The sequence below is a fragment of the Mirounga leonina genome, unplaced genomic scaffold, assembly GCF_011800145.1.
Source record: "Mirounga leonina isolate KUSES-001 unplaced genomic scaffold, KU_Mleo_1.0 Mir_175, whole genome shotgun sequence".
Taxonomy (NCBI): Eukaryota; Metazoa; Chordata; class Mammalia; order Carnivora; family Phocidae; genus Mirounga; species Mirounga leonina.
This window is the reverse complement of record NW_023270453.1, coordinates 22,254,098-22,267,035: the sequence shown is the minus strand read 5'-3', so window position 1 is coordinate 22,267,035 and position 12,938 is coordinate 22,254,098. Positions and strand designations below refer to the sequence as shown.

At 65.7% G+C, this 12,938-nt stretch overlaps 2 protein-coding genes across 6 annotated transcripts; one reads left to right on the top strand and one right to left on the bottom strand.

The window, feature by feature from the left end:
* Window positions 1–33: 33 nt before the first annotated feature.
* On the top strand, window positions 34–2,431 carry TSR3 (TSR3 ribosome maturation factor). 2 transcript variants are annotated; one of them, XM_035021880.1, is made up of 6 exons: window positions 34–208; window positions 303–501; window positions 830–1,023; window positions 1,393–1,569; window positions 1,742–1,805; window positions 2,052–2,431. In XM_035021880.1, exons 1-6 carry the CDS (start codon window positions 97–99, stop codon window positions 2,233–2,235), a joined length of 930 nt encoding a protein of 309 aa, XP_034877771.1. In that variant the 5' UTR covers window positions 34–96; the 3' UTR covers window positions 2,236–2,431. The 2 variants fall into 2 exon arrangements, with proteins under 2 accessions (XP_034877771.1, XP_034877770.1); XM_035021879.1 differs by having other exon boundaries at window positions 303–522.
* Window positions 2,432–2,891: 460 nt separating this feature from the next.
* Window positions 2,892–12,714, bottom strand: BAIAP3 (BAI1 associated protein 3). Of its 4 annotated transcripts, XM_035021878.1 has the most exons (34): window positions 12,692–12,714; window positions 12,169–12,309; window positions 11,780–11,867; window positions 11,548–11,628; window positions 11,079–11,186; window positions 10,599–10,658; window positions 10,393–10,459; window positions 10,079–10,274; window positions 9,744–9,788; window positions 9,529–9,606; window positions 9,340–9,442; window positions 8,943–9,050; window positions 8,752–8,847; window positions 8,541–8,644; window positions 7,901–8,021; window positions 7,325–7,449; window positions 7,155–7,245; window positions 6,979–7,035; window positions 6,783–6,880; window positions 6,650–6,701; window positions 6,426–6,556; window positions 6,067–6,190; window positions 5,844–5,987; window positions 5,660–5,752; window positions 5,374–5,565; window positions 5,230–5,298; window positions 5,076–5,155; window positions 4,899–5,007; window positions 4,500–4,571; window positions 4,338–4,418; window positions 4,134–4,254; window positions 3,931–4,054; window positions 3,644–3,849; window positions 2,892–3,565 (listed from the first exon to the last, which is right to left on the bottom strand). In XM_035021878.1, the coding sequence occupies exons 2-34, from the start codon at window positions 12,297–12,299 to the stop codon at window positions 3,462–3,464; spliced, it is 3,459 nt and encodes a 1,152-aa protein (XP_034877769.1). In that variant the 5' UTR covers window positions 12,300–12,309; window positions 12,692–12,714; the 3' UTR covers window positions 2,892–3,461. The 4 variants fall into 4 exon arrangements, with proteins under 4 accessions (XP_034877769.1, XP_034877765.1, XP_034877766.1 ...); XM_035021874.1 differs by lacking the exon at window positions 12,692–12,714 and having other exon boundaries at window positions 11,079–11,117; window positions 12,169–12,299; XM_035021875.1 differs by lacking the exon at window positions 12,692–12,714 and having other exon boundaries at window positions 11,079–11,102; window positions 12,169–12,299.
* Window positions 12,715–12,938: the final 224 nt, after the last annotated feature.

Here is a 12,938-nt window from a genome sequence, read left to right as displayed (position 1 = left end):
CGGGCCGGAAGTGGCGCTCGGCGCCTGCGCAGACACGCGCGGCCCGGCCGCAGCAGAGCGGTGAGGCGGGCGGTGTTCGGGACCCAGCTGCCCGCCATGGGCCGGAGGAGGGCGGCGCGGGGGATGGGGGCTGAAGGAGGCCGCGCTCGCCACCCCGCGGGCCGCTCCCTGGAGGCCTTCGCCGAGGAGGTGGGCGCCGCGTTGCGCGGTGAGTGGGGCGCGATCGCGGGCCCGGGAGTTGGGGGCCGGCAGTGGCCCCCGAGCTGCGCCTGAGGCTCGGTATCCTTCCGTCTCCGGTGCAGCGTCCGTGGAGCCAGAGGCGGCCGAGGACGAGGGCACCTCGGGCCCGGCGCGGCTACCCTGCACGCTGGCCATGTGGGAACTGGGCCACTGCGACCCCCGGCGTTGCACTGGCCGCAAGCTGGCCCGCCTAGGCATGGTGCGCTGCCTGCGTCTGGGCCACAGGTTCGGCGGCGTTGTGCTCAGCCCCATGGGCTCCCAGTACGTGTCCCCCGCGGACAGGTAGGAGCGGGGAGGCGCGGGTGGGGGGAGCGGGCGGGGTCCCTGCCTGGGCTCTGTGCTCTCCCTGAGCCCGGGACCCTGGCGCATCCTTCTTGCCGGGCTCACCTAGGTGTACTGGTCTAGTTTTCCCCCGTTGCCTAGCGCAGGATATAGTCGGTCTCAGTAAACGAGTGAATAAAGGAGTCTGCTGCAGGAGCACACACTGTTGGGGGTGCTTGGGGGCCGAGAAATGATGTTCTTGTATCCCTGTGAGGTCAGTCTCCAGGGACGTGGTCTCCAGAACCTAGCCCTGCTCTGCTCCTAACAGACAGCTGGTCGCACAGAGTGGGGTCGCTGTCATCGACTGTTCCTGGGCCCGACTGGATGAGACCCCGTTTGGGAAGATGCGCGGGAGCCACTTGCGGCTACTGCCCCACCTGGTCGCTGCCAATCCCGTCAACTACGGCCGGCCCTGCAAGCTGTCCTGTGTGGAGGCTTTTGCCGCCACCTTCTGCATCCTGGGTGAGCGCCGGCCTGCTGCCAAGTCTGGCTACACTGGTAGCGATGGGTTTTCTGCTGGCACCTCCCAGAGCCATGTGAGGGTGTGTGGGGCGGTCGCGGTGGACAGGCTAGGATTTCAGCCCCACCTCTGTCACCCCTCAACTTGTCCTCAGGGAATGTATGGTCCCCGTGGAGGCTCAGGCGGCCCCATGAGACATGGGGAGAGGGCCTTCGTGGATGGCAGAGGAGGGCAAGCAGGCTGTCTGGACCATAGGATGGTGTCTGATGGGGAGTTTCAGGTGTGGGGACAGCGTTGAGGGTGCTCAGAACACACTTGGGATGGGAGAGGTATTGTCAACATCCTTGGGTTTCCGGTGTCCTCGCCGTCAGGCTTTTCGGACCTTGCTGTCATTTTGCTGCGGAAGTTCAAGTGGGGCAAGGGCTTCCTAGACCTGAATCGCCAGCTCCTGGACACGTACGCGGCCTGCAGCAGTGCGGAGGAGGTGCTGCGGGCCCAGGAGGAGTTCCTGGCCCACGCCAAGGAGTGCCCCGAGGAGGAGGAAATCGGTGAGGCCTGGCATGGACACAAGCTCCCTGGTTGGGAGCCAGGACCCTCCAGGCATGCCACCTCCTGTTGAGAAGCCGGGTGGGGGGGGCCTTCCTACGCCAGCATTTGGGGGGCTTGGTTGTGCTCTGAGCTCATCTATAGGTCCCTTTCTTGCTTGCTTCCTCTGTTCAGATCCTTTTGACGTGGATTCTGGGCGGGAGTTTGCAAACCCCAACAGGCCAGTGGCTGGCACCCGGTAGGTCCTTGGGCTTCCCAGGGCTCTCCTCTGCCTCTGGCCTCAGCCCCTCCTATGGATAGCGGGGGTGGGGAGGAGGGGTGGATCCCTCAGCAGCACGAGGGTTTTGTGACTGTGTAAGAGGGAATGTGGAGGTCCCACTGGAGAGGTGTTGGTTTTAAGAACCTGGGGAATAGGAGAATCTGCCCTCAGCTGGGGGCTTCTGTGAGTGAGTGAGCCCATAGTGAACACTCCTCTCCCTTCCAGGCTGCTTGCAGACAGTGGCGACAGCGACAGTGAGGACGAGTCTGAGGAGCGAGGGCCTGGTGCCGAGGATGGAGGAGACAGCAGTAGTAGCTGCCCTGAGGAGGAGGGTCCTCTGGAACGGGGGGCAGAGGCCAGGGCCCCCGCAGAGGTTTGGAAAGGAATTAAGAAACGGCAGAGAGACTAAAGGTGGCAGACACGTTTACTTTTCATGGCGGAGCAGTAAGGAACTGGAGACATAGCAGGACTTGTGGGGACACAGACGGGCCTGGCAGCCTCAGCCCCCGCAGCACTGAGCAGCACTGGACTCTGTCCCCATGCTTCTGACACAGCCGTGCTCTGGGGCCTTCCAGCCCTCCCAATGAAGCTGCAGGCCAAGGAGACCCCAGTGTGAGCCTCTTTCTTTGCACTTGACCTGGGGATGGGGGGGATGGTGTGGGGATGACTCTCAGTCTCCAGTGAGGCAGAGCTTGCCTGGGAAGCGTCTGGACTGTGGTGATGTCAGGGCGTGAGGCAGGTCTGGCACGGGCAGGTGTGTGTGGACACAGAGAATACACTGGACGGCTGCGTGGCCTGCACGGAGCTCCGTACACTGACCTATCAACTCTGCGTGATGTCCCCAGCTTCACAGTGACACCCGGGGACCCTCTCCCAGGCCTCAGAGCCAGGTGGGGAGTGAGACCTATGCAGTTCTTAGCAAACCTGTCCATATGCTCTCTGGGTGAAGGGTTCCGGGTGCCCACCTTCCCCTCCGCCAGGGCCCCAGGGAGCTGTTTCCTGCCAGCTTGTGTGGTCTGGACTCAAACCTGAGCCTTCCTGCCTCTTGGCCAGCAAGGCTCTGCCACACTCCCTGCCCCAGAAGGAGAAGACAGAGCTTCCTCTAAGATGGGCTCTTTGTCGTGACACTTGTAACATCTGGGAGTGGCCCATCTTTGCTGGGGAGAGCATCCCTGGTCTCACCACTAGTGCCAGTAAGATCTCCCTCAGCCTGTAGTTGTGACCACCAAAAATGCCTCCAGACACAGCCTAATGTCTCCCCGGAAGCAGAGCCACCCCACTGAGAACCCTGCTCTCAGACCGGTGCCTGCCTGCTGGGGGCTGTGGAAGCCGAGGGAGCAGATGGGGAAGCTCACCTGGCGGCCGGGCCTGCTCTGCTCCACATCCAGGGGGACAGCTGCTGGCCAGGCCCCACCGAGGTAGTCCCCCAGACCCAGGTTGGGGGGGGTGCTGGATGCAAGGGGTTCACAGTACACAGCGCACGGGGCCAGGGCAGGGAGGAGGGGCTGAAGGGCCAGCCGCAGCATGCACACCACACGGCAGGGTGGGGGGAGCGAGCCCTGGCTGCACAAAGCTGACCGCAGGGCAGGGTGAGGATGGTGTAGGGACTTGGGGACGGCCTGGGGCAGGAGGGGCTCAGGGGTCCGCCTCCATGCACTTCTCCAGCTCCTTGAGTCTCTTGACAAACTCCTGCGCCTCCTTGTTGGTGCGGCCTTCCAGCATCCTCAGCGCTGACTTCACTGCAGGCAGGCAGGAGGGCAGGGGCCAGCGTGAGACCCGACCGCCAGCAGACCCTCCACCCCTGCACCCTCACTCACCCTGGGCTCTGGGCCGGCGCAGGTGCAGGGTCACGGGCTGCCTGGCCCTCGCGCTCCCTCCCACCTGGGGCCGCGCTATGCCACCGATGCTGCCCAGGCCGAGGGCCGCCTCCCCTGCGAAATCATTGGTGGACAGCCAGTCGTGGTCCATGACCGTGAAGAGCACGCAGGCGCTGCGGCGGCGGCACGCCTCTGCCGACACGGAGCTGCAAGCGAGGGGCGGTCACCTGGAGCCGGTGCCCCGCTCGGGCGCGGGCGGGCTGGGGGGGTGGGGGCAGGACACTCACAAGTAGAAGAGCTCGTCGTACACGGGGTGCAGCGTCCGGCTCTTGACCTGCGTCCTCTGGCTGCGGACCAGCGGGAAGAGGTGTGGCGGGCCCAGCTCCACGATCACGAAGGGGTCGCTCAGGCCTGAGGGGCACAGCCAGAAGGCGCCATGAGTACCACCGCCCGCCCGCCCCCCACGGCCCGCCCACCGGCGGCCCCTCACCGTTGGCGTCCAGTGGGGGCAGGTCCGCAGCATGCAGCACCTCCACGGCCAACCTCTGCTGAGCGGCCTCATAGTGGCAGCGGACGCTCAGGCGCCCGAACCGGTTCTGCTCCAGGCACCTCTGTGCAAGGGCTCAGGCTGGTGACCAGGGCTCGGGGGCCCCGCGGCGGGGGGAGGCCAAGCGCGCCCCCTGGGCCCCGCTACCTGCTTGAGCTTGTCCAGGTAGTACTGCTCGATGCACTCGCGGGTGGAGCACTGGTGCAGACGCAGCTCCTCCTCCAGTCTCTGCGGGGCGCAGGGGTGCTGAGTGCGGGCCCTGTGCACGCTCCCCTCCCTCCTGCCAGAGGCCCCCAGGCCAGGCCTCACCTTGTAGCTTCCATCCCTCAGGCTCTCCAGGGGCAGACCCTGACCCTCCGCGTGGAAAAAGTTGACCAGGGCCTGGGGCAAGGCAAGAAGGCAGAACCAGCCGAGGCCAGTAGGCTGAGACGGGTGGAACCAGAGCCACTTCTCACACCCAGCCCCGCCGCTCAGAAGCCAGCCCCCCCACCTCCCCCCGGCCAGCCGGGGGGGAGGGAGGGGAATGCCAATGCCTGGGGCAGCCAGGTGCTGCTGACACGGGTGGGCTGGCAGGCAGGAGCCATTTGGGCTGGGAAGGCCAGGCCGCCCAGCAGAGGGGCAAAGGGGTGCTCAGCAGCCTCGGGGCCCGGGGACCGCCGGTAAAGGCCCAGGCGCCCCGGCAGGGACGGCTCCTCCACGCGGCCCTACCTCCAGCGTGAAGTGGAAGCGGCCGTAGAAATCCGCGGAGACATCGAGGTTTGCACTGAGGGCCTGCAGGATGGCCTGCAGGAGCAGCTCCCAGAGGGCCTCCAGCACCCTGCAGGGACACTCCGCGTCGGTGGCCGCACTGCAGGCCCCACGCTGCTCACCCACCCCGAGCCCTACCTGCTCAGGTTCTCCTTCACCAGCGATGCATTCAGCAGGGCCAGCTTCTCGTCCAGGTACTTCATGAGCGGGGCCACGGCCTGCGGGCAGCACCCTCAGCGCCAGACAGCCCCTGGGCCCCACCCCATACACCCTCAGCCGGCCGCGCACTCACTTCGTCATTCTGAATGGAGTCTGGCGACAGGCTGATGTGCTGTACGTACTTCCTGATGTCGGCCACCATCTGCGGGACAGCAGCACTCAGCACCAAGCGGCAGTGCATGGAGCAGCCGGCTCCCCAGCCTGCCCGCCTGCCCACCTTGGAGGTCAGGTGCGCCGTCACGGTGTGGACCTCCTGCTGCAGGTCTTCGTCCAGGGCCTGCGCACAGCTGAGCAGAGGCCGCGGGAGTGCCCCCTCCAGCGCTGAGGTGGCCTCCGGCCATGCCAGACCCCGCAGCGCCTGCCCAGCAGCCTTGCGGAGGAGCTCCACGTTGTTGAGGACCACACAGAGCTGGGGAGGCGTGCCAGACGTGGGTGGTGCGTGGGCAGCCCCGTGCTGGCCCCACTGGCCCTCCGCCCCCCCGCCTGCCCACAAGCCTGCTCACTGGCTCGCTCACTGCCTCGCCTGTAGCCCCGGGCTGAGCGTCCACCTTCTTTCGCAACAGCTCAGTGTAGAAGAGGGTGGCCTCGCACAGGTCCTAGGGTGGGACACAAGGGCTCAGAGCTGTGGACTGTGGCCCTGGTCCTGCTCCCCTCCCAGACCACACTCTGCAACCCACAGCCACACACCTGGCTGAGCTGGGTGCCCAGCGCCTGGGCCTGGGCAGGGTCTGGCCACGCCAGGCGGGCCCACAGCTCCTGGATGAGACTGAAGCAGAGACTAGCAGTGGCCGCGGAGCTGCTGTGCTTGCAGGAGGCATCCATGGGCTCCAGCTAAGAGGGCGGGAGGAGGCCTGGGTTGCAGGGAGGCCCTGGCTGAGCCCAGCAGCTTCAGGCCTGGGTGCTTACTCACTGTGTCCACATCCACAGCTCCCTGAAGTCTCCACCTGGCCTGGTCCCGCAGCACCTGCAGCCAGAGCTTCACGGCGGGCAGGAAGGGGGCATGGATGCCGGCCAGAGCAAGGGAGCGGCTCTCACTGCAATAGGAGGCCCATCAGAGCCTGCCCTGACTCAAACACCTTCAGCCTGCACATCCCAGCTTCCCTCCTTCAAAGGGCCCTTGGGATCCTGTCCTAGAGGCCTCCTAGAGGAGGCTGGAGGACAGTTGGGCAGGGGGACAGGGAGGAGTGGGTACAGGCCTGGGAGACCCGTAGTGGACGGAGACAGATGGGGGCGTGGAGGAAAGGGGACAGGCTAGGGCAGGGCACCCACCGTCCGGGGATGCTGCTCCAGAAGCTCTGGATGTCGGCCAGGGTCAGGTAGAGCTCGAAGAGCCCCGAGGCCACCTCAAGGGTCATCTTGGGGCTCAGCTCCTCCGTCAGCACCCATGCCTCCTCGGCCACCTGCTCAGGATGGCGGAGTCAGACCGCCAGCAACAAGGAAACCGAGGCACCTTCCCAGCCGGCGGGGGGCTTCTCCCCACTCCCCCTCCTCACCAGACGCTCCAGCTGCCGGAAAGTGAGGGTGAAGAAGTCGATCTCGACGATGCTGTAAGAACAAATTCCACACACCTGCTTGCCCCACGCCTGGCCTGGAGGCGTCACGAGGGGCTGGGGGCAGAGGCCCCACCTGTGGAAGAGGCTAGCGTAGATGCCATAGCAGGACTGCAGGTCCTCGTAGACGGTGTCAGCCAGCTCCACCAGCCCGGCAAGGCGCAGCGGCCCCGGCTGCGAGGAAGCCCGGTTCACGATGACCTTCTGGCCCGCACCTCCTGGCCGACCCCTCCCCTCCCCTCCCCTGCGGCCAGGCCCTCCCCCAGCGGCACCTGCTCTCGAGGACTCCTGGTGTTCAGGAGCCTGTCGTACCACTCACGGTTGCCTCTCTGCAAGACAAGTCACCGAGACAGTGTGGTGAATGGGGGAGGCTAAAAGGGCAGCAGAGAGTGGCTGAGCAGGCCGAGCCTGGGGCCGGGGTGGGGCGGGCAGCTGGGGCCAGACACACCTTCAGAGCCGCTGCGATGTCCATGTTCAGCTCTGTCTCGAAGGGGCAGATCTCGAAGGACGGCTGGAAGAGCTGCATCTTGCTGAGACACCTGGACAGGGGCCGCCCGTTGACTGTGGGCTGCCCCGCCCCAGCCCTAGCCCACCCCAAGCACCGGCGGCTGCACCCACTTCAGCAGCAGCTCCAGGCGGTGGACGGCCGTGCTGCTGGTGGCTGGGAAGTAGTCTCGGAGCTGCCGTAGCAGCTGCAGCCCAAACTCCAAGAAGGCACAGAAGCTGTCAGCCAGGCTCTCCTCCTGGGGGCACAGGGCCCGTCAGAGCTGGCCCTCACTGCCCGCCCCACGGGGTGGGGGCAGGGGCAGCAGCATCCCCAGCCAGTGGGTGCCCTGCCTTAGCCAGTCTGCAAGGGCCTCCGGCAGCTACCCACCGGCCTGGCCCTGCTACTTTCTCCCGCAGCCTCAGGGCCTTTGCACCATCAGTCCCCCCTGCCCAGCAGCCAGCGCCCACTCCCTCTGTCCCCAGCCAAGGGAAGGGCACGACCTCCCTCTCCTGGGTCCAACCCATCCCCTATCTCAGCACTGCCCAGTCTTGCTCTGCCCTGGATCATGAGGTTTGTTTTCAAGCCCAGCACACCCTGCAGGCCGTGCGCCCCATGAGGGTGGGCCTCCGCCCTGTCTGCCCAGCGCGCCAGCAGCCCATGGCACACCCTCCAGCAACAGCACTTTGAGCTGACAAGGGCACGCTCACCTGCTCTTGGGGCAGGGAGGATGCCTCCTCCCAGTGGGCCTGCATATCCTCCAGCAGCCCCAGCAGGTAGCCATAGTCCAGAGTGCAGGTCTGATGGTGGCGGCTGCTGACCTGCCAGTGCCTGGGGGGCCAGCCCCGCCATGGTCAGGGCGGAGTCAGAGCTGCGACCCCCCAGGAGACCCCTTGTGCCCCTCCTCCTTGCCCCTTCCCGTCCCACAATCCCCTTACGGCACCGCCCCGTTCCATCCCTTCCCACTCAAAGCACTCCTTCCCGCGCCTGTCCCGCCCACCTGTGGCCACGCCCACCACAGGCCACGCCCCCTCACTACCCCATGACACTCCCCTCGCAGCACCACCTCTCCAGCTCCGCCCCTCTCAGCTGCTGCCACTCACAGCGCCCCTTCCCAAGCCCCTCCTCACCCCAGCGCACCCCGCCTCTTCCATGACCACGCCCACTTTCCGTCCCATCTCCACAGCCCTGCCCCTTCCCGGGGCCCGCCCCTCTTAGCCGCCCGTTCCCTCCCATAACCCCGCCCCTCGTTCGCCCCGCCCCTAGGGGCCCCACCCCGGGACGCGCAGCCCCTCCCACCCGCCCCTCGCCTTCCCGCGACCCGCCCCTCCAGCGGCCCCGCCCACTCACAGCACCGCCAGCTGCAGCGCAGACAGGTTGCTCTGCGCGCCGTGCAGGCAGAGCACGGTAGCCGCGGGCCCGCTGAGCTCTCCGCGCCAGCCGCTAGAGTTGGGCTGGAGGGGGTGGGCAGGCGTGAGTGAAGGGAGGAGACGCCAGCCCCTCCTGCCCCCGGTGCCCAGCCTCCCCTGCTGTCCCTCCCTGGCCCCGAGGGCGCGACTACCTCCTGCGATCGGTGCTCGAACTGCAGCAGACGGCTGAGCAGCAGCATGTAGGACAGGAAGCCCGACCGCCCGCGCTGGCTCATGCCCGTGTCCCTCTGGAATGCAAGGCCCGCCCATCACCAGCCCTGCCCCAGCCCGCGGGCAGGGGTGTAGGGCCGGCATGGAGGGCAAGGACCCCACAGCCCCCCACCTGTGTGGTGATTAGCTTGAGGACCAGCTGGCAGTCTCCCTGCACGCGGGAGGCACTGGAACGCGGTTCCAGCTTGAACCAGCGGTCTTCACCGGCCACGGGCACCTCCTAAGGGAAGGGGGTTCAGACTGGCAATATCTCCTCCTGCTCCCTCCCACAGACCTCTGTTTCCCACTGAACACAGGCCATCGGCACAGGGTGAGCACTCCGGGGTGCCTGGACACCAGAGGCCCCAGGAGGCTGTTCCCTCCCCCTCCCCTGCAGCACAGTGCCCCCACCCAGCCCAAGAAGGTTGGGAGTGGCTTGGGGGAATCACAGGACATAGCCACCAGCAGTGTCCCTGGAGGGTGAGACACCACAAACGTGCTCTGGGAACGAGGCCCTGGCCCCCACTCACCCGGATGGGTATGTTGAGGCACCCCAGGAAGTCATCTGTGTGGTCCTCCGTGGGCCCTGCTGTCCCATTCGCACGGGCCGACTTGACAATCTGTTTGAAATACCTGGGCAAAGCAGGGTGGGCTCCCACCTGGGGTCCCTCCACCTGCTGGCCCATGTCTGGGGGGCACCAAGATCCCACCTGTCATACCTGCTCATGCCCTTCAGGCCGATGACTTCATTCAGCTTCCTACACGCTTCCACCAGAGACACATCATCATCATGGTCCCTAGGAGTGGGGCAAGAGGGCAAACCTCGTCTGGCTGGGGCCTGGCTGGGCCCTGAATGTCCCCTCTCACCGCCACACCGCCCCCCCAGACCAGGTGCACCCACACCCCCTGCCCTGCAGGGCCCAGGGGCCTATACCAGATGTCTAGGTGCAGCTGGTCCGTGCTGACATCCTCAATCTCACTATAAGGAAAACAGAGAGATGGCCAGAGGGTGCAGGATGATCCTCTGCCCAGGGCTAGGGGAGGGACCATTTCAAGAGCTGCCGGAAGGGGTCCATGAGCCCCAGCTTGTAAGACAGGCTGTCTGGATTTGAATCCTGACTGTGTGGCACCTCACTCTGAGGTGATGATGTCCTCTGGAAGGCGGTCCTATGACCAGCCCTGCTCCGTTCTGAGATGGCACGCGTCCTGGCGTAGCAGGCAGCCCCTCTCCCCCACCACCCTGCCACCCGGCTGGAAGAGGGGCCTTACAAGAGGAAGTTCTCCTTCCAGACAGGGTTCAGGGTGCTGCTCTTGACCTCGGTGACCTGGATGCACTTGGCCGGCAGTGGGCCTCCACGCTTGCTGCCTTTGCGGAAGCTGAAACGCTGCTCCTTGTGCGGGCCTGGCTCCCGCGGGGCGCCCGAGGCCGGCAGGATGCCCAGCATGCAGTATGGGTCACTGAAGCCTGAGACACCGCGGGTGCCTCAGTCCCCAGTCCCAGGCCCCCCAACCCCATCCCTCCACGGTCCCTCCACGGCCACCAGGCCTGGGCGCAGCCAAACTCCTGGCTGGTCCCCACTCACCATTGGGGTCTTTGGCCAGCAGGTTCTTGGCACGCATGACAGAGACTTTCAGGGCATACGTGGGGGCCTGTGGGCCAAAGGTGCCGAGGGGCCTCCTGAAGGAGGCTCCGTGTGGCCAGGACAGGGCCCTGGTCTGTGTCCTCTCCACCCCCGAGCCCTAGCACTGTGGCTGGTCAGCGTCTGCCCAGACCAAGTGGCAGCCTCACCTTGGCCTTCTTCACACGCTCAATGGCCTCGGCGTGCTCCTCGGGGCTGGTACCAAACACCTGTAGAGGGTGGGCAGGTGTGAGGGCCCAGGGACCCCCAAAGCAGGGCTGGCCAGTGTCCCGGGGGCCTCACAGAGCAGAGGAAACACACCCAGGGGAGGAGGAAAGATGTATTTGTCTATCCATCCATCCTGTGTGTTTGTTCCTCTGTTAGTTTACTCTCTCTACCCTTCTCTGTGTGTCTGTGTGTTTTTCCATCGCTCCGTCCTTCCGGGCATGCCTATCAGCCTGTATGTATGTCTGCCTGTGCACACACGTGTGTGTGGGGGGGTGTGTTCTGTATGTGAGGCAAGCCTGTATTATTTGGGTGATGGTGACGTCACCAGGCAGACAACAGGGTTGGGAGAGACAGTGGTCTCCATTTTCCCCAGAGCAGGGTGGGGCCGGGCCAGCAGGGGGCACGGAGCCAGTGGGACTCACCTGCTGCAGGTAGCCCAGTAGGATCTCCTGGTCATCCACCTGGTCAGGGCCCATGGTCCCTGCACGGTAAAGGACTGTGTACAGGGCTTCCTCATAGAGCATCTCCACCTGCGGGCGGGGAGCGGGGTGCACCCTGAGTCCCAGCCACCCCACCCCTGTCTGCCTCAGCCCCAGGCCCTGAGCCCTGGCCACTGGGGGTCCAGGCACCTTGGTTCCCCTCCCCTCCCACCCCGCATCCCAGCCCCCAGGAGCTCCACCCACTGGCAGAGTCTGGTCCCAGCATTGGTACCTTTGCACCAGCTGGGCCCTCCATTGGTCTGACCCCCAACTTCTGCTCCTTACTGGCTTCCATGGGAAGTCCTGGCCCTCACCCCTGCCACCTTTGCTGTCCGCCTGTCCCTAGAACCTGGGCCTGGCATACAGGAAGTGCTCCCAGACTCTCCCTGGGCCAGAACCCCATCCCCCTTACCTCCTCCTGGGTTAGGGCTCTCAGGCCACGGTTGGGGTCCACAGGCTCAGCAGGGGCTGGTGAACCACTGCACAAGAGGACCTGTGAGGGGCACTAGGGTGAGGGCCTCCTGTGGGGACACTCCAGGGAGGGAGGGAGTTGAGCTGAAGGGTGGGGGCTTGGTGTAGAGGGGGCTGGGGGAAGGCCCAGCATGGTGCCCCGACACTGGGCAGCAGCTCCGAGCTGTCCTCACCTCGGGGCACGGCAGGCTCTGTCTGCCTTCCCCCTTCTTCAGAATAAGGCGCATCTGCGCGAAGAACTCCACACCATCCCCAGGTTTCCTGCAGAGAAAGGCCAGGCTGAGGGTCAGCGAACGCTCCCTGAAGCTCAGGGCTCACAGCACGCACCTGTCCCCTGCCCAAGGCCAGCCACCAGGCCCTACAACTTGAGGGGACTGCCTGGGTCTCCACACGGCCGAGGGCCCAGTCTGATGTCCACAGTGTGGCCCCCCCCCACCCTCTGGCCTTGGTATCACTCCCCCAGGCTTCCCCCGGAGGTCGGGGGAAGCGGGAGAGTGGGGTCCAGCAAGAGGAGGGCAGCCAGGTGCACGTGACTGTACGGGATCAGGCGTGGGGCACCCACCAAGCCCCCGCGGTGGGCTCCTGTGGGTCAGTGCTGGTGCTCCCAGGCTCTCCCTCGGTCCTCCGGCGGAAGGACGGGCGCACCTGCACTTGCCTGAGCACACTGCTCTTGATCTCCAGCAAGGTCGTCATGGTGGGTGATCTGTGGGAGAGAGCCTCTGGATGTCCACCAGCTGGCAGCTCTGCTGTGCTAGCCCCAGTAATCACATCAGGTGCACATCCAGCAATGATTGAATGAGCCAGAAACCGACAGTAGCTGCATTTCTGGCGGCCGGCGCAGGTTCCCGGTGGGGCAGGAGGGGGCACCTGAGCCTCCCTGGAGCTCAGCCCCGCTGCTGGACTGCACTGGGCACCCAGGGGGCCAGTCCCTTGGTCTCTCTAAGTCTTCATGGCCCATCTGCAAAATGGGGCATCCCTGCTGGGTGGATCTGGGGATGGGATGGGGTCATGAGAGGTGATGGTGGTGCCTGGCACAGTCCGCGCTCCGTTGCTGGGAACTGCTGGAGTCCACCACATAGGGGGGCCTGTTCTGCCACACCCCACCTGCCACCCATCCAGGGCTACATCCCCTGGCTGTGTCCCTGGGGTCCGAGGACAGCTCAGCAGCAAGGGCCTGTGTCTCCCGGGGGCTCTGCTAAGGGGACAGAGTTGTGGGGGAGGGGTGCCCAGGTCAGCCAGACTGGAAGGTCCAGTCTGGGGCCAGGGCCGACAAAGCTCCTGCAGGAGGCCAAACCTTCCTCGGGAACCCCAGCATCCTTGTCCTGCAGAGGA